Source organism: Manis pentadactyla, chromosome 19, assembly GCF_030020395.1.
Source record: "Manis pentadactyla isolate mManPen7 chromosome 19, mManPen7.hap1, whole genome shotgun sequence".
Taxonomy (NCBI): Eukaryota; Metazoa; Chordata; class Mammalia; order Pholidota; family Manidae; genus Manis; species Manis pentadactyla.
Genome location: NC_080037.1, coordinates 2,980,719 through 3,006,681, shown reverse-complemented (window position 1 = coordinate 3,006,681; position 25,963 = coordinate 2,980,719). Strand labels below are relative to the sequence as shown.

The 25,963-nt window shown below is 47.5% G+C and overlaps 1 protein-coding gene across 4 annotated transcripts in view; it reads right to left on the bottom strand.

Moving 5' to 3' along the window:
* Positions 1 to 25,963, bottom strand: part of ILDR2 (immunoglobulin like domain containing receptor 2) — a 55,489-nt gene that overhangs the window by 23,043 nt on the left and 6,483 nt on the right. For all 4 annotated transcript variants that reach the window (XM_036894622.2, XM_057494966.1, XM_057494965.1 and 1 more), the window contains 2 exons: positions 16,368 to 16,700; positions 15,364 to 15,483 (listed from right to left, as the gene is read on the bottom strand). In XM_036894622.2, the coding sequence (XP_036750517.2) occupies positions 15,364 to 15,483; positions 16,368 to 16,700 (453 nt within the window). The remainder of the gene's footprint in view (positions 1 to 15,363; positions 15,484 to 16,367; positions 16,701 to 25,963) is intronic.

Genomic DNA, 25,963 nt, shown 5'->3' with positions numbered 1-25,963 from the left:
TGAAGCCTTGCTAATAAGCGGCGGGGCGACCCGAGCCACCTGCCCTCCTTTCCGACCTCTGATGGCAAAAGGTCACTGGGGTACCTAAGCTTGCAACTGAGTCAAACTTCATTTCTGTGCATGATGAATGAATGACCAGCTGTCTGGTAGAAATATAACGGGGTAACGGGTAGTTTTAGCTTTTCTAGTAATCACATTAAAAGCGTAAAAAAAATTTAATAGCTGTTTTTCCTAATACCAACATAGCCAAATTATTAACCCCTCCAAGGCATCTCTATTGTATCTAGAAAAATGACTTTTTTGTTCACTTTCCCGTTCTCAAGCCTACCGATGTTTTAAACAACTCTAGATGTGCTATAGCCCAAGGCACTAATGATACTCATAATAGAAATGTTATTGATGATATAAGCTACCAATGTGTACACGTTCTCATAGGAAATTAGCTGTGTGGCAGTTATTAACTATAAAACTGTACGTTCAAGGAAGATATGGTGCTCATCCACCTTCTATGGAGCATGTCATACTGGAGAGAGCGGCAGACTGGGGGTCAGGATACAGGGGCAACTCTGCCATTCGTTTACTCACGGACTACAAAGGCTCTTTCTCGGTCTCAATTCCTAGAAATTCCTCAATTCCTCACTCTCTGGGTCTCAGTCCTCTCACTAGTCAGATGAAGTGGCAGCATGAACTGCTCTACAAACAGGAGACCACTTATCTTTGTCTGGGACAGCCCTGGTTTGTGCCTGCTGTCCTGGTGTGATTATTAATAACAGCCCTCTTCACTCTCAAAGTGTCCTAGCTTGGACAATTAATTATATGGTCACCTTATCTGTAACATCCTTAGTTCTCAAATCTGATACTTACGATTAGAGTTGCAAACTCAACTCTCTATGTTTACAGGGACCTGAGGGCAATGCAAATAAGTTTGCCCGATACAATTCCAGAGACAGAAGTTGGGGGAGTGGCAAATGGCAGACTATGTGTCTGTAGGGGCTGCTTGCTATATTCGCCTCCAGCCAGTTTCTGCCCCAGGAATGTGTCTTCAGGGCTGCAAATCTTTCTGTTTTTCAAGATTAGCTGGGCCCCAAATTTTTTATGCAAAATATCCTGATTTTCAAATGTTAACTGATTTATAGATTAAAAAAAAACACTGGACAAGCCATACAAAATATGTTTGGGGGCTCTACAGAGCCCAGAGATCATGCCCTTGCAACCACTGAGGGGTGATTACACACAGATATATTTATGAGTGGATAAAACACCGAAGCTGGACGTTCCCCCCCAGCTGTTTAGGTTACCTTGATAATGTTCTGACATTGCCTCTACACACAGAATGTCAGTGAATACAAGATCTAGGCACCTGTGTTCAAATTAAAATCTGAAAGCAATACTATTACACACCAGACTGCTAGCCCTCTTATTTCTGGGGAGCTGCGATGGGCATCATGTAAGAACAAGCAGGGATTTTCATGTTGCAGGTTTTTTTTATAATTGAAAAAATTAAAATAGGGTAGTATCAGAAATATGGACAGGCATTCACAAAGCCCATCCCTCCAACAGAAAGACATACATCAAACTTCTCATTCCCCAAGAAGCCACAGCCAATAGCTGACGGATAGGAGAGGAAGACTTCCTGCAATGCTCCTATGTAGTTGTTAGCCCCAGGGTCACGTGCATGACAGACTTGCAATAAAATGGGTGGAATTAAGTGACTTCAGAATTGAGAACATAGTAGGAGTTTTGAGATAGCAGATAATACCACTATATCATGTCAACAGAGGAGAGTGCAAAGCTCTCTGGCTTGTACACCATGACTTACATTTTATTGGAGCTAAAGGCATTTTACAAAGTAGATTCATGCTGGAATCCTATACTTCTGAAAATTATTTTGCTTCCAGCTTCTTGCCTGACAATTCCTAAGAACGGCTGTTGCCAGCTAGGAATGCTCTGTTTTCTCGGCCTATTCTCTCCCATCACATCCCATGAAGGCCTGATCTTCGAGAAGCCAAACAATTGCCGCAAATACGTTCCAGATTTCAGCAGCACTTCACCAACACTCGAGAATCACTGTCGTTCTTCAAGGATTCCATTTAGGAGTGGCAATTACAAGTCACTTTAATGTCTGAGAAAAGGACAGAAAGCAGACCTGCAAATAGAAGGCTACATTTACCCTTTTCAAACCAAGCTCAAGCTATCAGAAAACAGTTTTCATAGAAGTGCTTGGTGTTCCCCAAACTTTGTAGAATTCATTACTTATATGAAATTTCCACATGAACAGACCACATGAATCAGGCCTACTCACAGTCTGAACATGCATACCCGCGAGTGCCGCTTTTATACCGTGACATCACAAACTTCATAGCCAAAACAGCCACATCCTTGGGGGTCAAATGATCAGGGCGGAAACATGCATTGTGAATAAAACAACTTTCTTATCTGACCTATATAATTCCCTATTTCAGCTGTTTCTGCTCCTGACACCTTGAAGTTACCTCCTACTGAAATTTTTGTCCATATTTCTGAGGACGAGCCCACTTCTAGAATGTCTTCACTTCATTCATTCACCATTAGCATTCGGTCAACAAAGAAATGTGTGTAGTGCCAGGTGGGGACACAGAGAGGAGGAAGACTTGATATCTACCCTGAGACCCTCACATGCATGGTCTGTGCGGCCTGCCTGACAGTGTGGGACAAGGTCGGTTTTAGTTATGTGCCTCTGTGTCCCAAGACTTACTAAGGTCAAGGGACTTTCTTCCTGCTGAACCCGATGTTTTTATCAGCCTCTTTTGCATCTTTGACATCAGGTTGCACGTGGCCATGAGGCCCTTCCCTGGAGACACAGGTCTGGCCTGCTTTCCTACTTCTCTTCTCCTTCCACTCGTGGCATTATTTTTGCACATTCACAACAAACCACGTCCTGGTGACATTTCCCCAAGGTTCTAACACTCTTGGTTTGATAGGCCAGGCCCCCCAGGCAGGTTTGCTTACCTTCATTACTAAGATAACCAGCTCACACCTGGATGTCTGGCGTTGTTCAAATCCTAACCATCCACAGTCCACAGGACTCGGAACTGCGTTCCGACAGAGCTGAGCACGCGTCCTCCCGGCTCCCAAATGGGACCCGCACTCCCGTCAGTGCACGTTTCTCTCTGTCCTGTGATTCCTTCGCCTGTGCTTCTAGCAGCAGGACAGCAATGCCCCCGGAGCAGGGACTGTGCTCAGTGCCTGGCATCCCTTGGGCCCAGCGCGAGGAGGCGCCTCGCCCGTCAGGACCGCCAGGTGTTCCCAGGAGCAAGGTCCCATCATGTGGTATGCTGGACTTCGGATTCACTGGCCGTGAGGGTGCCTTTTACCCATCCCAGGTGGAAACAGGCTTCTACTAAGATTATGGAGCAGCCATTCGTTCATTCAGCACCCTTCTGTGTGCCGGAGAATGTTCAGCAGCCCCGGACTCAGGGCTCAACGCCACAGGGCATCCTCTAGCCAACGGAACATCCCTAAATGCCAGCTTGCTATCCAGGGAGATGGGAGCACCACCCCACCTCACACCCCACCAGTTGAAAACCACTGAGCCAGTTTTTTTTTTAAGGCAGCCATTACAGAGAAATACAATGTCTGTACAAATTTAGCCAAAGAACTGTCTTTATCTCTACTCTTCAAACTTAAATCCAAGCTCTGATGGTTGGCCCAAACCTTTCAAGTGCAGTGGAAGACACAGAAGTTCCAGATTCAAGAGAGACTGGTTTTCAGACCCTAGATCTGCCACTCGGTTCCTTGATGATAACAGACACCTTATCTAATGCACTGGGACTTTTGACAAGGAGGGCAAACCGTACTTCTTTCATCCTTATGTCACCACTACTGACAGCATCATTATCTCCGCGCATCTCTTTGAACTCACTCACGTGGAGCCCTCCTCAGGGTTGGCAATACACCACACAAAGCTGCGCGGGACAATCTAGAATGCCTCCTTCCTGCACCCCTTGTCGTCCCCTTCGTCTCCCTCTGTTTCATGCACATCTGGCCTTCATCCCACTTCCAAGCTCTCCTAAGATGCCCTAGACCCATTTTCAGGGATATACTGAATACGTCCCTGTTCTCTCTGCTCCTAGCTCTCCAAAATGTTTCTCTCCTAAGTCTGAGGGGAACAGATGCCTTTCTCTGGCCCTCTTAAATGTAAAGTTTCTGTGGCTATTTGGAATCCCAAAGAGATTGGAGCTTTCCCAAGGGCACACACATCCCTGTTTTTAGTCTACATTCCCATGGTAACCATGCACCCGGTAAATATAGTTTATGATTATCCAGCACAAATGTGGATACAGCCTCCCTTTCTTTTGTATGTATTTATAAAATATATATTTAAGCACTTCATGAGTCTATCTTTTTGTGTCTTTTACATTTGGTTCACTTTAAATTACAGTGAGTAATTCTGACTTTGAGTTCTCTCCACAAAATGACTAGTATTGGACCATCTGCAATTAAACATTAATAAATGCTTCAGGCTTTTTGGCAGTGATTAGAAACTTGGCCTGAGGCACTGACTCCTATTCAGAGAATTCAAGAATCAGATTTTTTTTTAGCTAGAGAGGATATTTGAGGTCATTTAATCTATAACCCACTCCATGTTTTTGGAACCTAAGACTCAGAGAGGTTAAGAATCTTACCCAAAGTCACCCAGCTGACTAATTATCAAGCCAGGAGTAGAACCTGGGTCTACACACCCCTTTTTCCAATATTTTTCCCTCTCAAGCTTTGCTTTTCCGTAATTTAGAAATGTGCAGCAGCTGCTTCCTAGTCTCCTAGTATTTGCAGTGTGTGCAACCATGAAGTTTGTGTCTGTGGCATTATGCATCTACTTACATAATTAAAGTATAATGCTTGGATACTGGGAATGTTGGAGATGGTTAAAAATTTCGGCACTTTTTAAAGATGCGACCAGAAAATGATTACTGAACACGTCATAACAACAGTGTGAGCTAATTAAAAGGCATACACCATACTGCTACAAACTAATAAACAGTAATAAAAATGACTGCAAGGTACTCTGTCTTTGCAAAGTGCTCTGTGATCCATTCCCTACCTTCAAGAGAGTGGAGAGATGCAAAGCATTATCAGGAATAAAACATGCTCAACTTGGCCTGAGACCAAACACAGAAGCTAGATTTAACTCCAAAATGAAGTGGCGGGTGGGATGTAATGGAAGGAGGAAATTGACTTTCTTGGTGCAGGGTGTGATTTCCTGAGCAACCTGTGCTCCATCCATCAGGCTGGCACAGGCACCTTGGATACAAAGATGCCGAGCAAGGCGACTCTCCTTAACCACCAAAGGCCCGGAGGGCTGACAGCCACAGCCCGGCGCGATCCCGCCCTCCCCTCCCACCAGCCCCCTCTCGGTGTGCAGGGCTGGCCCACCGCGCGGTTTCCAGAGCACCATAGGAGGCACTGCTGCCCCGCGTGAACGGCGGACTACGCGCTTGAATGGGGCAGCTGGCTTTGGAGGAGAAAGAGGCGACTGTCTGCTGACCGGCTCTCCAAAGGCCGCCCTTTTCTTCCCAGGGCTGAGCAGATCCCCCCCCGCGGGCCGCGCTGGGGCGGCGGGTCCAGGGCTTCGGAGCAGCGCCCTCGTCGCCATGGCAACGGCCTCAGGAATGCGCACTAATAAGGGCCACTTTCCTCCCACGGTGATGAGCAACAAGCGAAGCAAAAATAGTGAGGCGGGCGGGCGAGCAGAGGAGCAGGCGCGGCTGGGGCTGGGGGCTGGGGGCTGGGGGCTGGGGGCGGGCCAGCGGCGCCTTCAAGACCTGTCTGTCCTCCAACAACCCAGGCTCGTCCTGCACCCTCTGGAAATGTTGGCACAAATTTTCAGTGAGCAATCATTAGGCACACCACCCTCTTTGCTTGGTTGTAGTAAACGGATGGACATGGCACGTCCCCAGCCCCCCCACGAATACAATGCCAGCTTGCAGCGAGGGCTCAGCAGGGGACACTCATTTGCCCCCAGCTCCTCTGGATCTTCTGTTCTTTTCAATGGAAGAACCATCATCTCTAAAGATGGGGCAACCATTACCCCGGTTTGCCTGCGCAGTTCCAGTTTATGCCCACTGCCTTGACACAATTATTAAAATAACATCTTGACCTAAGTTATTAAAAGTCTCCCCTTTTCACTCTCAAGAGTATCCGAGTTCAGACAATAAATTATAAAATCGCCCCATCTTAAAGTCTTTCCAGGCCCATCCAGATCCTGTTCCATGTCTTAGGTGTCCCCCAAGCCCCTCCAGACTCCACGGAATGGCTTGTGTGACTCAACCCTTACATTTAGACAGTAACACCCTGTAATTAACTGAGGGCCACCCACTGAGAAATGGGGGCTTCCAGCAACAATAAAAAATCTAGCAACCCAGAGCAGCCTGCTGGGATGCTGATAAACAAAGGTAACATGACGTCGGGAAATCCACTGGCAGGAAGACACCCACAGGACTGACGAGGGTCGCCGGTGGCCAGGCACTACACAGATGTCGGGGAAACACGAATCTATTAGTAATAGGATTGCCAATTCACAGATGGCTCATTAAAGCCTCTGCCTACGGAAGGGACTAAAGGAAAATCGGCCTCTCTAGCAGGAGCCCCAGAAGGCAGAACTCCCTACAGAGCGTTCCCTCAGATTAGGGAGAGACACTGGCGATGAGATGTGGGGGATGGGAGGGGTGGGAGAAGGGAACTAACCTTTACAGAGCTCTGAGTATGTCCCACTTAATCCTCACAGTAGTTCTTGCAGCTTTTATTGCCCCTCCCTGTTTTTACAGGCGAGGAAACCGAGGCTCAAGGTCATGTTGCTGCAGTGAGTCTGGGAACATCTGACCCCAAGCCCACACTCTTCACCGTGGACCTTACGCAGTATCCAGGCTGGCCTGTGGTCCAGGTCAGGGTTCTGCACCCTGACACGTGGCGCCAGGTCCCTGCTGGGTGGAGGAGGGCTGTGCTGCGCACTGTACGGTGTCAGCGGCGTCCTCGTGGGCTGTGACAGCCAAAAGTGTTTCCAGAGATTGCCAAATGTCTCCCGGGGGGGAGTATCAATAGCCTAGATATTTAGTATTAAAAGCAGTTTAATGTTTTTTATTATATTGTTCTCTAATTCAGAACCATAATATTTATCTTTACCAAAAAGTAATTTTTATAGGGACAAGACAGTGCCACTTATTTTGTACCCTCACTATGCTCAGGACGTAGTATACAAAAAAAAGGCTAGTTCAATTTGAATATTTAAATATAAATCATACTTGAAGCAGAACTGACTCCGTTCCATGGTGCCTGCCAGAAAGCAAGGTTGTGAGTAGGCGGTGGAGAGGTCCGGAGGCCACCAGAGGCTTCTTGCCAGGAGTACAAGGCATGACACCCAGTGTCCGGGGCAGCCACAGCCCTGCCCCTCCAAGAACACGTGGTACCCATGGCTGTCCACCAGAATCAGACTCCAGCTGGGGCCTGGCTCATCTGTCGGGCTTTTCCTTCTCCCCTCTGCAGCAGTTTTCTGGTCCCTCTCAAAACGGAGACCCACAGAGCATGCGGGTGAGCTCCAGGCAGAAGAGGCCAGGCCAGGGGAGGGCTGGGAGGAATGAGGCCTGAACAGCCGGCTCCTGGTTAGTTCGCTGCCTCCTTTCACAGGAGCCGCAGGTCATGTCGGCTCTCCTGGAACTCAGAGGGCGTCGAATAGTCACTGAGGATGGAGTGGGTTCTGGCCTCCTAACCACATCAACTCCATGTGAGGTCCTTGGTGTGGGGCCAAGGTACCTGAGGCATACTCGAGTCTACAAACAACGCGGGCACGGCCTGAATCGGAAGATGTCCAGGAATAACCCCCAGATTTTATGGCCAGAGTGTGTGGCTCTGTAATTAATTCTCTCCCTTCTGCCAGGAGCAAACTTTTTCTGCCTTCTCCCAGTTCCTTTTCCCCCTCCTTCTGTTTGTAAATCTTCCAGAGAAACAGCAGCAGCCAGTCTCAGAGATCAAAGTTTTCGCAGGCAACAAAGACCGCCAAGGAGGCTGTTGTCATGGGAACTCTGGGAGCCGAAGCCCTTTTCATCGGCAAATCTCCTTGGTTAGCGGCGCGGGGCTGGGGCTGGCGAAGAGGAAGAGAAGGGGCAGGGGAGCCTTGGCAACAAGTAGCCCTTCCAAACACCAGAACGAGCCGGTGCGGGGGTGCGGAGGCACTGAGGATGGGCAGCGCTGACATGTGGGTGAATGATGCCAGGGCATTTCTGCGCCACCGCAGACCCGCCGCCTCAGAAACGCCTGAAGTCAATCACAGTTCTGAGATGCCCCTCCCCAGAAGTCCCAGAGTTCTTATTATGTTCTTAATGGCTTTTTAATACTAATGGGCAGAAAGGCTTATTTTAGACCAGATTAACAATTTCAGGCACAGGGTTGTGAATAACTTGAGTTAAAAAAAAAAATCCATTCAGGCCTGTTCCTCCACCCCTTGCCTGGGTAATATAGGCTGTGTTTCTGGGTAAGTCACAGAGATGGAAGGGAAAATAGAAGCATGACAGGAAAACAAAGGTAACTTGGCAGCATTACCTTCACCGGGAATAACCCATCCCAGTTTAGCGCCTCCTCACAAGGACCCACTGGGCGCAGACCTACTGGGACTGCCTTGCCCTCGGCCTATAATGAGGCAGAAGGGGATGAATTCCACAAAACATCAGCAGTGTTTGTGTTTGCTCGCCTTCTTCATTTGGAAACAACTCTCGATTTCCCTTTACGAAGCTACTGCTTTTCCCTTTCTCCCTTTAATTCATGTGATTCTGTTGGGGCTGGGATGGGACTCCCTTCCTCTCCCCCTGAGCCCAGCCCACCCCCGTCCACAGGACCTGCGCTGCGGCTACAGGAGACAAGGCAGGATGGCCGGCGTGAAAGACAGCGGAAGCCTGGGCCTGTGCGGCCACCTCAGCCCCAGGTGGGGAGCGCCTGCCTGAGAATAAAGGTAGCACAGAGGAGAGAGAGTCTTTAGGACATAATCTGAACACGAACGGGACTCAGCCATGTTTGAAGCAGGAATATCCTCGGACTTATCCGTAACCTAAGCCAAAGAGTTGCCCTAAGTCCCTTTGAGGGTCTACGCCTCGCAATCAAGGGTCCTGAAGAATACAACAGTTAGTTCTGAAGGGTGCGATTTTAGGAGACATTTTCTTCTATTGCACTTTTCTCTTCTGCTTGGAATGTTTACGGTAAACATACATCATTTTTTCCCAAAACAGAAACAATATTAAAACAGAATCAGAGACCTGTATCTGAGACAGCACCCTATACAGTGTTACTTCTGCAATCTGTGGATCTTTTAAATAAGGTCAAAACCTTTATTTTAAAAGGACTCAGAAAAACACCTTATTTATCTTAATGTCCCGAACAAGAGAGCCTGTTGCATGCTGGAAGCTTATCTATCGGACTGGGAGTTTCTATAACTTTTCCCCAACCAACCATAATTTCCAAAAAATCGTTGTTTACCACCAGCAAACCCTTCCTGGGCTCTGATCCGGACACCGCTTGGCTCATCTCCTCTTACTCTGTTCTTGGTCCCGAGGCAGAAGGGTTCCTCCACCCATATTTCCACCAGGCCCTTACCCTCCTTTCCTATTTGAAGGCCCTTAAAAAACAAGCCACCACATATGGGACATCAGAAAGAAGAGGTCAGGCCCTCATTTTGTGCACGGAAAGAAGAACAAGGTGAGCTGCTTTTAGATTCTAAAATAATAACTTCCCTGCTTGAGCCTTCCTGAATGGTGAGGTCCTTTTTCTGCCAGCAGGAGCTGCCCAAGGCACTTTATTCCTATCCCAACAGTGGCATGGTGCCAGGTTATAAACATCCTGTCCTTGCCACTGATCCCAGACCAATGTGTCATCTCAGGGCGGCAGATTTATGGACACCCCCATTCTGTGCCTGTCTACGGGTTTGGTCCTACGATCCCCAATGCCTGTCTAAATATTTCTAAGGTACCTGTCACTATCATCTCAAAGTACCCAAAACACTGTACATTTCCAACTACAGAATGACTTTGCCTTCTGAATCATCCAAAAGAGATTAAAGAAATGCTCAGTATAGTTTTTGTGTTTAATGTGGGATCAGCAGTTGTCCTCTCATTTCTCTGAATCTCTTGTCTTTGGCTATTTCTGAAACCTCTGAAAGAAGCATGGATTTTGTCCATGGTCCAGCTGTAAGGGGAAAGGAGGGGTGGGTCACACCCAGTGGGAAGGCTGCAGTCTAGATATGAACACCCACACCTTTGAAATGAAGGCCCAGTTCAGTGGGTATAGGCAGTTTCACTAAGAAATCAAATGAAATGTAACAGCAAATCTGGGACAAGTAAAAATGATTACCCATGGCCTCAGCCCCATTTTTCTTTAAGCACGGCTTATGCACAGGGGCTTCTCTAGCTCCTTAACATAGATGAGGTGTCATGGGAAGAGATGAGGCAGGGCATCAAAATGCGGGTTTGATCACTGACATTACTTTTTCAAGGGGACAATACTTATAAACCTGAACGTTAATTTGGAAAATGTGGAAAATAATGCCCACTCCCCTACCGTACAAGGTTATTACAAGAAGATTTTGTGAACCACAAATTCTCATCAGTGCACATAATACTGGAAACAGACACTGTACTGGCATCATGATGCTGGGCGCTTACCAACAACACCTGAAGGCGTTTTGGGGCACTTCACATCCATTTATCCATTTGGCAGCAGAGCCCCGTTTCCCTTGGGGAATTCATTCTTGTCCATATCTTGATGGACTAGCTACCAAGAACCCCTGCCCTCTCAAGGCTGAGCCGTGGACACTGTCCAAACTGGGCCAGCTGGACTCTCTCTCCTGAGAGTGAGCGGGAAAGATGCAAGATCAGAAAAAAAACAGTTGAGCTGATCTTTTCTGACTATGGAGCCCTAAAGACGTTGACTATCAATTCTTGTTACACAGACCCAGGGCATCTCTGGCTATGTTCACAAAAACATTTTTACTTTCTTCCTGGGCACATCCAAAATAACATCAGAAGTGACCCAGGTCACTGCCAGACCTGGCCCCTGGGAAGGCGCACCCAAGCCCTCTCTGTGCAGCTGGGTGCAGAGGTCTCTGATCCAGCGAAGCCAAACAACCCGGAAGGCGAGCTCCCTGCACCGCCATCTGGAAGGGAGCTACTGGGTGCGCCTCCTGACCCACATCTGACTACGGCAAGATGAGGCGCTCAGCTCTGCTGTGGAAGGTCACTGAGACTTAGGGGTGTTTTTACAGAAGCTAACAAGTGTTACCCTAATATATATCCTCCTCAGAGACTGATTTTCCAGTCTTCAATTTTGATATCCTTCCAAGGAATTCTTTTCCTGCTCAAGTTAGCTGGAGTGTACTTCTGTAGCTTTCCCCCACAGTCCCCGATGAATCTATCACTAGTAATAATCCAAATCCCCAGAAGTGCGACAAATGAGATTAAACATGTTATCTCATGTGAGACTGTAGACGTTTACTGAACTGACACTTTTTTGTATAAGCCAACAACTATATACTCAGCACTAACATTTAAGAAGCACAAAGTTAAGTATTAGTTACAGATTCTGCCTCTTTACCATTAACAAAAATTCACTCAAATTTCTTTATTCTAGACACCCTGGTAGGCATTGGAGATATGAAGACGGAGAACTGGTCCTTGCCTCTGAAGAGCTCAGGGTCTGGTGCCCCTGAGATGCTTCCAGTGTGTGGGAGAAATCAACAAGTACACGCTCGGTACAATGTCACCACTCAGACGAGGTAAAACTAGAACGCAGACCAGCAGGTTCTGTCCTTGGCCCTTTGCACTTTATATAATCTTCCTGGGTGACTCACCTATTCTTTCCCAGTTCTGACCATCACTCATGATTCTCAAATCTTTTATCTCCGACCCGCACTTCTCCGCTGAGTTGCAGACCTACAGTTCTAACTGTAAGCAAGACAATCTCACCTTGGTGTCCCACAGGCCTCTCACATTCAACATGTCAAGAGCAAAACTCATTCTGCCTCCCAACCTGTGTCCTCTCTTAGGTGACAGAACAGCGGCTGTCCAGCTAGCTAGAAATCGTGGAGGCCTTTGGACTCGCTGCTCTCTCCCATTTCCTGGTACACATTAGTCACCAGGATCCATCACTTGCATCTCAGAAACATTTCTGTGTCGTCTCTGTGCTCAGTCACTTTGGAATCTCTCACTCTTCCAGCCCTGCAGCACGTCCTCTGTTCTCGCTCCTGTCAAATGCAGTCCACCCTGCTGCTGAGTATTGTTTCGACCCTGAGATCTAACTTCATTCCTCTGTTAAGATTTCTTCATTGGCTCCACAAAGTCATCAATGAAGTCCCAACCTCTCAGTCTGACATACAAGACACATCACAATCTCGTACCATTAACTTTTCTATCTTCACCTCTATGAGTATAATGAGCAAACTAAATCCTATCTCTAATTTATCCCTTTGATTCACCTTTCCTCACTCATTGACCACCTGAAATTCCAACCAGTTTCCTGCTCCCCATTTCGTGATCATCTCTGAGAAGAGCTTAAGTTTCAACCCTTCAAGCTGCCCTCATAGTTTCTTCTCACTCTTGTGGAATCAGTCCATTTAACCGTGACCTGCTGTTAAAGACCCCATTCCCTCGGGCTTCGTTGTGACCGATCTGTAACCTCTTTGATCTCTGTCACGAGGACTGAATTCCTGGGAGGGTCATTTTCTCATTTATCAAGGTAGTTACGTCACTCATGTTCATCTACTTTTGAATCTGAGAATTTTAGAATTGAAATAGAGCTCAAAGGTAATCGAAACACCTTTTCCGATGCATAAGTGCTTCATTTATAATAACTTAGAAGAAATTTCGTACCTTCTTCAGGACATAGAAGCCACTACTCCTCAGAACAAGTCTTCCATCTCTAGATCTCCAGTTGCTAATGGTTCTTTCTTTATACTGAGCTAACGCTCTCCCCTCCCCCTGTAACTTCCGTTCCTGGCTCTGGTTTTACTTAGCCATACAGAGGAAGTTGCCAATCTCTCCTTTATACAGTTTCACTCCAGATCTCTGGAGATTTCCCATGCCGCCTTTTCCAAGTTCTCTTTTACTAGACCAAATCCTTCCAGTTCTTTCAACCACTCCTCACAGAAAATCCAGCGACTGAACCGGTGGCTCAAGGAAGCTGTAATTAGCAAAGTGCAGACCAAGTTATCTTCCCACTAAGGTCTTCCTGTCCTTGAGGTTGACCTCAGAAATCAGGATGCTCTCCTGGTCTCACATAAAAAGAATACTTAACAAATAGGCCTTCAGGATATAACAACCAAATGCTTAGAATTTTTCAAAATTCTATAAAGGGTTTTGTTAGGACAAAGAAGACTCAGAATTTTCCATTTGGAAAGTGAATAGAGTACTTCATGTAGGCAGAACATTCTCACAGATTTCAAACTAACCCCTTTAAATAAGTAACAAAACACGTGTTGCCCCAAGAAGTTGACGTGGCAGACTGTCATGCTTTGAGCATTTCTAAGTAACGAGGAACATGGCAGAACTACGCGTTTCTCCCCCCGAGAGCCCTGGCAGGCATCAGTGTGCCTCGCGGATACGCTGCTTCTACTGTGATGAGTTGATCGGCAGCCTCCCGGTTTTCCTTTACAATTCTTCCTGGAGTGACACCGAGCTTCACCTTTCCACCCGTCACTGGGGACCATTTTCATCCCACCTCTTTTTGTCCTGAGGATAGGCATCTTTGCCCGTGACTTTGTATGTTCTGATCCAGAGGAATGTCCTTCCCATACTTCTGGACATTTGCAGATGACAAGACTTTCGTTCTATTCATTTCCCTGCATTTGCAGAATGCAAATTATTTAAAGTGGTTTTTACCTGGCCGCTGTTTCCTGCACAGGCAATTATCTCTCTGCAAATGGTTACACTGGCCAAATACTTTTGTTCACAATTAGCTAATTGCAGGCGCAATGAGCCCCTGTTTCCTCCAAATTCTGCCATTAGACTTGTGTGATTAAGCAGAAATTTATCTTTTTATTCCCTTGTGATTTACAGAGTCACAGCTGCTCTCAGAGCAGGCTTCCCTGTATTCTTTTACAAGGCCAATAAAAGCCTTTTCCTTTTTTATTTCCTTTTGAATGTGTCATGTTTCCCAGTTTTTTACAAATCACAGCAGTTAGGCTTTTATATTGGACCCAAGGAATATGTATTTGAATTAAGTCATCACTCTAAGAAGGGTTATTATGAATTTAAGGGTTAATTATTAATAGTTATTACCTTAATCCATTTTGTAAACTATAAAATTAAGGCAGCAGAATAGTCGGGTTTCCCAAGGTCACATGGTCAAGATAGAGTAAAACTAAAAATCCCAAACAGCAAATCCCACTTTTTCCCTGGGCACTGAGTTTCCCACATAGGGTAAAAATTAACCTTTAACCTCACTTTCCTTGAAAAGAAAACACCCTCAACGATTCCCCCAAGACTTCTATCACCAGGCTTCTTGGAAGCTACAAGAAATGTCACTTCTTTTGAAAAATGGCTTCATGTGTTTCAACTTTTCTCCTACAAATACTCTAGTTTCTTTTCTTAATCTCCATATGTGTTGCTCTAATTTCCTCATTCAACTAACATTTACAGAGCACGAAATATGTGCTCAATTTTCAGTTTCATACAGGGAGGTCATCTGACATTCCTCCCATCCATGAAGAGTTTAAAAGTAGTCAAAATAATGAGTTTTCATTTACAAAGAAATTAATATTAATAAGGATTAGATATATTTGCTTCCAGAACAACTCAGACACTTTCTGGTTCTAAGAAATTTGCTTTCCAGTTAAACACCCTCACGATCCCCAGTAGCTCTTTTCCTTGTGCACCTTAAATAAATACAATATCAAACTCTCGAGTTCACAGCCATCTTTCCTTGCGACTGTCTTAAGTGGAGGAAACTGAATGGGAAAAGATTCCTGACATCTCAGGAGATACTGACTCACCCATGGAATTCTTATCTCTCAGTAGGTGCCAGGCTGCTTCAAAGGCCTCTGGCATTTCCTTTGACAATTAGCATATAAAGGATAGACAGCAAAAGAGCAGAGAGAAATCAGGGTTAACGGTGCAAGTGGAAAGGGGGGGAAAAAAACAACAAGCAGCAGAAACACTCAGGACAATGCCAAACAGGAGGCCAGAGCCTCCAGGAAATCAGATATACTAAATACAGCTGCCGCCCCTGAGGGGCATATTCTAAAACTGCTTTGTCTGTGCACAAAAGATAAGAGACTGCGTGTGCAGCCTGCAGACACCTGCAGGGAGGAGAGATGGGGGCGCCGTGCAAGCGTCTGAGATGGTTCGCACTTACCCAGAACCAGCAGTTCCACCGACTCCTCGTTTTTGCCCTCCAGGTCATCAGGAGTAGTGACTATGCAGTAATAGAGGCCGCTGTCCCCCCACAGGAGTTTCCCGATTTGAAGATCTGCATCTGTTAGCACAAAAAGAAGTTACCCAATCCTAAAACTGCCTTCTGAAAGGAGAACACAGGACATGGAGGGTGGGAGGGGGCCCCTAGGGGACTGTCTGCACTGTTCGGTTCCCTATCCCTGGATGGTAGGTAGCTGACATGTCTGCTTCACTTAAATAATAACAAAAACTAGCCATTCCTAAGGCATGAGCTAAAAGCACCCCCAGAAACTGGTCTAGTTCCAGCCCGGTTTCAGGACTAGAGACTGCTTTCACCCAGCTAGGCTGGCACAGAGGCCCCAGAGAGCCAGATAAATCCCAGAATTACCCTGGACTCCTGGAAATGAGCTGACACCCCAAGAGTTCCTCAAAATTCAAATAGTCAAACAGGTCACATCTGAATCTTAGGACCTTTCCTTGTCCAAAGCTTGAGGGGGCAGGAGAAAGGGTAGGACTGGTGGAAACCACGTGGGACCTGGGCTGCGCCATCTGCCTGGGTCTGTGACGCACGCGTCCTTCTCCCAGCAGAGGGACTTCCTAGGAAGCCTGCTTCCGGTGTGTGGGGAAGGGCCACAGAGCTGATGCCGAGGTGTGAGGTATCTGACTGAGAATGTCCTCTGGCACCTATTTCAGGTCAGTTCTGATAACAAGCTCCTCAGAGTAGAGATCAGGCTCAAGAAAGGCTCCTTCCAAAGCCCCTCACTGTCTTCTCTGCGTATTACACCCTCCACCTTTTCTCTCCTCACCATCCCATCAAGCAATTTGCAGGTTTCTCGATGCGCCCATCTCTCATCAAATCATAGTTCTGATGGGCTGAAAGGCTATGAGGCTGACATCCCTTGTGTCTGGGAAGAATGGAACTAATCTGCCTCCCGATCCCATGATTCAAAACAGAGGCATTGTTACCGTGCACGATCGTAATCTCTCTGCCCCTGTAGAAATCTCCCAGGGTGATGGTGGAGCCCTGTTTCGAGGCCACCACTCGAACAGTCCTCCTGCTGTCCAAACAGTCCAGGTAGGGGTCCCATTCCAGGTTTCTTTTGCTGAGAGCCTGGGCCCTGGAGGAGGACATGCCCAGGGACTCCCCCATGCGATCCTGGCAGTAGGACTTGAACTTCCACTGCACGACTGCGGGCTGGTGGGAAGACGTGGCGTAGTGGCAGCGAAGCACAGCAGGCTGGAAGAGCATGGCCACCTTCTTCTTGTCAGGCACTGTGACCTGAAGGCCTTTAGCCATGGCTGCAAAAGAGAACGAATGTGTCCACGGGATGTCTGCACCCCAGACCTCATCGCACACCAGTCACGCCTTTCTGTCTCACCTCCCAAACCTGTCCCTCCCTGTCTTCTCCATCAGCCTCAACAGCATTCATGTCCATCTGGTGGGCTGTCCGGAAACGTGCCCTCACTCCCAATATCCATTCAGCCACTAAGTCACGTCAACTTGATCTCTTAACGTCTGTAATATTCTTCCCTCCCCTTTAACCACACCACCTGTTCATGCTGTCTTCATGTCTGCTGACCATATCACAACGGTCTCTCGTCCAGTCTCCCTGCCCGTGGTTGCCCACACGCAGTACGTGCTCCTTGCCGTAACTCAGGTCATCCTTCTAAGTCTGTTATGGCTCTCCTTCTTAAAACTCTTCACTCATCCTCCACAGCCTCAGGAATAAAACCCAACATTCCTGGCAAGGCATTTAAGGTGCTTTATTGCCGAGCTCCTCCGACCGCCTCAGCCTAGCTTCCGGCAGCGCCCCTATTTGAGCACCAACCTCCAGGAAAACCAAACAAGCAACAGCTTCTCCAAGTGCAACATACGGGTTCACACTTCTAGGTCTTTGCCCGGGATGTTCCTTATTTCTGGAATGCCTCTTCCTCACTTCTTTCCCACCTCTTGGAACCAGTTCAAGGCCCTTTATGACCCATGAATCCATTTGTCTCTTCTCCTTTGTGCCATCGCTATGGGCAGCATTCTCCTCTAGACATACATGATCATTTTACAAGCGTTCGTTCTCATGCTGTGACCCCATCAGACTCGTCGGGTCAGGAACGTGCCTTACCTCGCTGGCCTTGTCGGCGAAGCCATATGTACTCAACAACTAATGGATCATTAAGGACAGTGAAGCCAGGAGGTATGACTTCAGGAGGAAGTGACTTCCGACTAGCTGGTGACCAAGCCAAGGGGACAGAGATGAAGGAGGAAGGAAAGCTTTGAGAAAAATGGGGAATTTCAGATCAAAAGCAGTGGACTAAGTTCAAAAGCTTTGAAGGGTCATCGAAAAAAGGAAAAGAAAAAAGAAAGGTAGAGAGCAGATAAGATGTTTAAGTGGTGAAAAAATCCAACCTGAGGCGTGGGGTCTAAGGAAGAGGCAAAACTCAGGGAATGAAAGACCAGGCAGTTTGACAGGCAACGGCCCTCTAGGGCCTCCATGGTAAGCTCTAGAAATTCCAAGCAAGAGAATGTAACTTCCTCAGTAGAATGGGAGAGTCAAGAGTTTCTAGTTTGACTGGAGGTTAGAAGCAGAAATAGAATTATGATGAGAGGCAGAAAAAAGGACTTTGAATAAAAAGACATGATAAAGAGGCTCTGAACTGAATCCGGGAGCTGGCCGAGTCAGCCTCGGGTACCCCGAGGCAGAGAGTTTCACCCTAGAATTACAGGTGGCCTGAGACGTGCAAGAAAGGACAGGTTCCCACAGGGTGCCTCCTGCCCCTCACTGTCGCCAGCGTTCCCAGTGACACTCTGCCAAGCAGACTCACTCTACTGGCCCAAACGGACACTCAGGAATGTCTCTACAGAGGCGCCCTCTACAAGGGCGAGATACCGTATTTGTACTCGGGTCTTCTGATTTCCAGAGAAAATCTTCTCTTCAGTGAAAGCACCACGAAAAACGAGCTTCTAATTCCCATGAGGAGGAAAAGGTTTCTGCATTCTGTGGAACTGGGGAGTGCATGCAACAGAGTATTTGAGATTTAGCGAATCTTAGTGTTTTGAAACTACCGAGCACTCGATCGATAGCTACCTATGGAATAAGTGAAGGAGCAATGAGCAAACAAATGACCATTAAGATGCGAATTTCTAGGACTTTGCAGAGAAAACTGGTTGAATGCCATAGACAGCAGGTACAGTAAAACAGCATTGGCATCAAATACATGGGGCACTGGCTTTCACCAGGGGCCATCTACTAGTGGTGAGGCCTTAATGAAGCCTCTTGGGGCAAGCCTCAGCCGTAAAATGAGCCTCGTACCCCTTCCTCATACTCCTTGGTCACCAGAAGAGAGGACTCTAGGGCACAGCCCTGGGAATGCGACCAGTAGGTCTCAAGTGCTTCTCCTCCCTCACCTTTTCTCACCTTTTCCCAGATCTTCCATTCTGAGCTCCCAAATCTCAGTGACCATCTGTCTTGCCTGAAGGGTTCAGCCCTGGGCAAGTTCACTATGGATTCAGTGAGACTGAGAAATGACAACGGCATGTTCTTGAGGTAAGAGGGTTTATACCCAGTTTTGTTCTCCCGGTGGTAAACAGAGCGCTAGGATCACGTCTGCACCCAGCAGTCTGCAGCTCCGTAATCCAGCTCTGTCCCTGCACCACCCAGAGCACGGGGCAGAGCTCTTCATAGAGTGACTCAGTAACAGCTCATTGCCTAGGGAGTGGGAGCAGCAGCCTAACAGCAGGCCAGTGACGTCATCAGTTAGTTTAGGATCAGGTGAGGATCCTGGCCATAGGAACTTCTATTTTCCTCACACCATCCACCACCAGTAAGTTTGATTAGAGCCACATTATGTGTATTGCCTGTCAAGAGGCAAGTAATTCCCATTTGGGAGCTTACTGAAGAACCTCAGTTCCCAGGCTCCCTGCTTTCCCCCACCACCCCCAAATGTTGATGTGGCTACATCCATCCTCCCTGACTCACACAGCTGGATTGGGAAAAGAGATTTCTTTACAGTCCTTCCTGAAGATTCATTGCATTAATTTTTAACCTTGCAATTTTTATTCAAGTCCTTATTCACACCTCAATTTTCCAGGCAACAAAAGTGGGGCAGAGAGGTGGAGTGACTTCAGTTAGCTGTGGCTGAGTTTGGATAATCAACCACAGGCACTGTTTGCAGCACAATGCAGTGCACTTGACCACGCTCTTCTCTGCTATCTATTCGGGTTCTACTTGGGAAATCACATTTCCTACCCCTTCTAGGATAAATAAAACTAGCAAGGTAGCAGGTGCTACACAGAAGTGTTGTACGGGGTTTATTCTGTTTTGAGAGAGAGTCCAGACTGGGGTTCTGTTCATCACGTGATTACTAAGCATAACCCTCTCTCCAGCTCTGTTCTGTTAATGAGATCAGCCACCTGACCAAGCCACTGGACTCCCTTAATTATTAATAGAAGTTAATCAGTTCTCGGCTTCTTCCATGACATACACAGAAACACATGTTCCAAAGAATAGAGAGTACACACTGAGAAATGTCTGCCTTTTTGATAGCATAATAAAGGCATGGGTTTGGAGTCGGACCTAACACAGAATCCAAGCTCTAGCACTTCCCAGCTGTATGACCTAAGGCAGATTACTTCACCCTTAATGAGTTTCAGTTCTCTCTCTGGTAAAACCAGAATAATAGTAACTACCTCATAGTTTGAGGTTTGAGGATTAAATGAGATTTTATCCTAAGCACTTAGGATAATATGATATATAGTAAGTACTCGATTAATATCAGTTGTTGTGGTCCAGAACATTTGTTGACTTGTGTGAAGCTATGAACCTAGAGCTGGGTGAGCACGGATGTCTGGCTGTGGGACACTGAGTGTGTCTAGGGCGGGATGGGCAGACACTGCACAGAAAGGCTAGGACAGGTGGTGAGCTCAACAGTGACCACGCCTAGACATGCTCCTCTCTGCATAATTGCACAGGTACCTCCCAGGGGTCAGAGGGCAGTAACCCAGCGTGTGCACACAAATGTGCACAGGCATGTGTATGTGTGCAGGTATAGCAGGAGCCCTGGATAGCTGGAGACATGCCACTAGGGTTCCAAGGAAATGTCATGTCACTGGTTCTTTCAGGACCATGAGAGCAAAGGGTTAGAGAGAAGGCTGAAATGCCAGTCCCTGCTATAGCACAATCAGCTTCAAACTGCAGGATGAAGGCCACCGATCCTTCATAGGCCAGACCTATTAAGAACACCATTCCCTCTGGACGGTGGGGTCTAGTGTTGCTCTTCTGGCCCTAACCCTAGATTCGGGGTGAGGGCTTGCATTCCCAATACCCGCTGAGCACCATCTCTTTCCCTCAACCTGCACCTATCTTAGACTGTTTCCACCCAATCTCCAATCCATTTGCTCCATTGGACCTGAAGCCATGCTCTGAGCTCCAGCCTGCTGGCCTGGAACCCAATTCCTGCCCCTTTTCCTGAGGATCTGGCATTGTTTCCTGCACCCCTCATGTCTGACTGATCCAGTTCTGTACCTGAACGATGCTATCCCCCCAACTTCAGAAAATACCTCTCATGGGACCTCTACTCCTGCCCCAGTATCAGGCTCCTCAGAGATAGTAGCAACCACGGCCTTTTCATCATCTGCCCTTTCGCCGCCTCTTGCTTATAAGTCAGTCCTTCCTCCCTTCTTCGTGTGCCCCCCTCTCCTATCGCCTCAAACAGAAATTATAGCTTTGAGGCGTTCCTTTCCAGCCCTGCGTACACTTGGGTGGTCCATACGTCTAAACATCTCTCAAGCTTGACCCTTCTCTAGTCCCACTGTCACTCCCATAAATGAGGTTTCTATTCCTTCTACTAGATACAGTTAGGAAATGCTTCCTCTGGGTCAGAAACTGTGGTAAGCGCTATTCATGTGGTATCTTCATGTATTCTCTAAAAAAAACCCTATCAAGCAGGTATTATTTCATCCACTTTATAGATGAAGAAACTGCTTCTCAGAGACTGTGGGCATCTTCTCTAACATCGCAGCATTAGCAAGTGATGGTCAGGCTTGAGTCCAGGCTGACTGGCCCCAAAGTTCTCGGCCATCACGTTACACAGCCCCTCATTACCTCCTTAGCTCTGTAAGAGCCTCCAGTGGTCTCCGTATTTCCAGTCCAATGCACTCCCCATGTTTTTTCTACCAAGAGTATTTTTTAAAAAGACCTACCTAATCATATCCGTCCCTGGCTTTAAGGTCTCCACTGATTCCCCATTCCTGCCAGGGTAAAACCCAAACGCTTTGACATAGCAGGTAAGTTCTCCGTGATGTGGCCCCAAGCACGCACCACACATACTAAAATATTTTTCACTCTTTAACTATAAATGCGTTATTCCCTCCACCTGGGAAAACATCAGGGCGTGTAACTGAAGGAGCTCCAGGGAGCGGGAGAGGAGCAGAGGGTGGATGCAGCACGAACACGAGCGTGAGTGCTGGCACAGGCGGGGGGCTGGGTCTCCGTGCCCATGCACTGACACCACAGGCGACTTCTGTTTCCAAGTTCTCCTAAAGAAATTTACAGATGTGCAGTAAGAACCTGTGTTCATTCTAGAAACCAAAGCAAGTATTCCAGGAAACTGGAGAGAGGTCACTTAGGGAAGAGGGCAAAGGACAGGAAAAGAGTAAACAGGGGATCATACTGTACAGAACACGCCTGTAAAAGCCAGGGTTCCTGACCAGGGCCCTAGACGGCATACTCAAGATTACAGCTGAAGACTGAAGAATATAGGTGATTTTCTACATTTGCAGAGGAGAGTCACCATTCTTAGACCACTAGACCGTTCTTCCAGTTTCTATTGTGTCCTCAATCCACGGGAAAACTGCCTTTGACTATATCATTTAAATCAATCAAAAGCATATTTTAAAACACAATATTAAGTTCTGGGAAAACAGATTTAACAGACTAGTCCCCGATCCTGAGAGATTCAAGATAAACTTGGTTTCTAACTGTGAGGTCCCTGAGGCGGGGACCAGGGTTTGGCTGACTTTGTATCTCCTGCATAAGCCACAGAACGTGGCTGAAGCCCACAAAATGCGGAATGAATCAATGAATGAACAAATGAAGGAGTGAGTCTGAAGGGCCTTTCTTGGCACATGGCCTCCAGTGCGGAGAACGGATTCTGGCCAGTAACCAGAAAAGCTGCCCCAAGCAGAGACGGGTGACAGCGGCGAGACGCAGCCGCCCTCAGCCAGTCACGCAGGGCAGGGGAGATGAGCTCCAGTGCGGGCAGCGCCTCCCTGCGGGCGGCAAACGAAGCTCCGGCCCCAGTTCTCACTCACACAAGAGAAAAGGAGTCTGTGTGTGACGAGCTGTGTCTCTGTGAGGATCCCAGAAGCAGCCTCTAAGGCAATGCTGTGCTCACGTTGCCCCTGCGCTGTTCTTCACAGCAAGTCCTCCTCCCCGCTGGCTGTAAGCTATTCCTGCTCTCCTCTTGGAGAGGCAGATCTGTAGGCACAGCCCTGTTTTAGAGAAACAAAGATTGCTCCTGAAGGCCTTGGGAAATCATCATGGTCAGAGGCAAGCATCTTTAGACAGTCTGGATAAAGCTCGCCCATCCTTAACTCTGGAAACCCCAGAAGCAGGACAGGACTTCAGAATCACCCATGCCCCGGCCTGCTCTGGGCTTCACACGCCTAAGGTTTTCCTTCATTCAGTTTAACGGGACAAATCTTCGTTTTCCTGCTCTCAAGTTAGAGCTTCTTAAAGAAATTCATCTTTGGTCTTCACATCTTTAACATGTTGTCCCAATTCCTTCAGACACTGTTTCAGGGACAGATTGATGGGCGGGTTTTCTACATGCAGGAGGTATGAATAAGGAGTGTCCCGGCATCTCCTCAGGTTTGACACAGTCTAGATGAGGAAAGAAAGCTTGTTCATCCCTTAACAGCGCTGCCAGAATGGAACAAAGCATTTGGGGAAATGTGGGCCTACAGGCTTAAGGCTTAAAAGCAAATGCAGCTTGAATCTTTCTTTTCCTCCCCAAATAGGAACCATTCACCCTCTTAATATACTTGGGCTAGAATATAAAATAAAAAGGCTCTACTAAGAGCCATATATATTCCTTAAGTATTTACCTAATATCTAAGCCTGATTCCCCAGCTTTCCCATTGGTTCTGTAAGCAATCAACCTCCTTCCAATAAATTCCTTTCTGGCTTAAATTAGCCAGAATCACTTTCTCCTGTTTGCTACCATGATACCTGATTGCTTGATCCATTTTAGGGTTAGGATGACCAGATGTACCATCTTGAAATTTAGAAAATATGACAGCATTCTTGTATGTGTTCTCCAAAAGGCAGAAAATCTCCCCGTTTCCAAGAGGCTATGATAAACACCAAAGCTACCCTGGCCTGGGCAGGCTTTGCTCATGGCCTAGTTACTATTTGCTCCCAGTAACTCTGGTACGTGTGCACACAGAGCTTGCCCTTCACTGCGTATGTGTCCTTTATGTCCCACTGAGCCATGCTTTCCCATTCTCTGCCACCACTGTGCAGATAAAAGCCAGAGGCACATCTCCTCTCTGCCCGATTTGCCTCATCTTCCAGAGGTCTGAGCTCAGGGGTATTGCCTAGCTAGCTTATCTGCTATTCCAATGGAACCAAGCAGTGCTTAAAAAGGTCTCTGTCTTTCAGGTAGAGGTATTTTAGACACTGTCCTGGTTCACTCAGGTGGGTCAGATTCCTGGGATGAACCAGTCATTTGGACAGAGACACTCCTGTAAGAAAGCTGTCATCAGTCTTGACTGTTATCTGTATTTCCAGTCTCTGTCTCTCACCTGAGCTCCAGACCCAAATACACAACTTCCTTCTTCATCTGGGTGTTCTCCCAGCACCACGAACTCCTCACTGCATACAGGGAGACGCCGGCGCCTTCTGTCGGTAACATAACTTCCAGGTTCCCAGGCAGCCACGCCAGCCACACACTACATTCCCTGGCCCTCTTACAGCTATGTGGCCTCATGACTGGGCTCAGGACAACGGCAGGTGAGAAGTGATGTGTGCAGCGCTGGGTCACCTCTCTGAAGACAAGCTGCTTGCCGGGGGCCCCCTGCGTTCCTTGCTCCCCCTGCCCGAGATGCCGGTGCCTGGGGCAGTCTCGAGAGCCACACCCTGGGGATGGTAGCCTCTCCCTCCCGGAGATCTGGATCCTTACAGGAGGGAGAAAAAAACTATTTTATGTGTTACTGTAGTTTAGGGTCTCTTTGTTAGAACAGGATAAGTCATACTTTAGCCAATATATTGCAAACAAACTAACCCTTTATCTGCCTGCCTTACGCAGTTCTCCTGTAGGAGTTTGTGTCTGGGAACGGCACCCCCAGCAGCCCCAAGCCAGAGACCTGGAGGCATCTTTGACCTTCCCTCCCCTTCAACCTCCACATCCAAAACCGAGCCAGGCCGGCTTCCTCCCTCTCGGGTCACTCGGTCCGCCTCTCTCATCTCCCGCCCCCCCCGCCCCCGCCCTAGGTGTTCAGGCTCTCCTCGCATCTCCCTCTCTGCACGGGTCTCCTAGCTGGTTTCTGCGGAAGGTCTCCCCACACCTGATCCACTCTCTACACTGAAGTCCACATGCTTTTTCTAAAATGCACATCCGATTATGGTGCTCTCTTACTCCCACACTTTCAGAAACTCCTTTTAGCTTCTTCAGGAGCACAGGGGCTCACCTCACATGGGCCACTCTCTTCCATTCCCCCGGCAGCACTGAATTCTCCAACCACACTAAAATATTTGTAATTTTCAGGACACATCTATCCTCTCTTATTAGCTTTTGGACATGCTGTTCCCTTCGTAAATTTCCCTTCCTCCATCACAGTCTGCCCCTGGTAACCCCTACTTATCCTTCCGGACCTGCTCAGCCACCACTCTAGAGAAGCTGCTTCCTGCTGGCGGGCAAAACTACAACGCTTCCAAGAATCTCTTGCCTGGCCTTCAGGCATCTCCATATCAATAGGTGTTTCCAAGGGGTGGAGAGAAGTACCATCTACATAACAATAGGTAATTACAAGGCATATCAGGACCGGAGAGGTTAGGTGGGGTCCCTTTTTCTCCAGCCGGGTTGTGAGAGACATGGAGGGAACAGAAGTGGACGACTGCTTGTAGGCAATAAACGGGTTTCTCCCACTTTATTCTCTCTTTGACTGGCTTTGGTTCAAAGGTATTTTGCCCTGGGCTGGGAATATATCTTCCCCTCTGGAGTTACACTACTCTTACTTCAGTCGTAGTACCCCAGAGAATCCTATCACCTTGCCTGAGAAATTTCTATTTAGTCCTCTTTCTCCACCATCAATAACAAACTCTCCCCTACAGGCTTTTCAGGAGTGACACATACTAGACAGTCAACACATTTGTTGGATGATTTAACCCAACTGATTAAGACTGTATTATTATTCTCATTTTTCCCTCCAGACTCTTGCACTGCCCTCTGTAGGCAGAATACACTCACCACTCCGCAGACTGTAGGCTGGGCCCTAAGACTTGCATTGGCCAAGTGGAATGTCCCTGCGTGTGCCGTAAGACGTGCCCAAGCAGAAGCTTCAAAGGCAT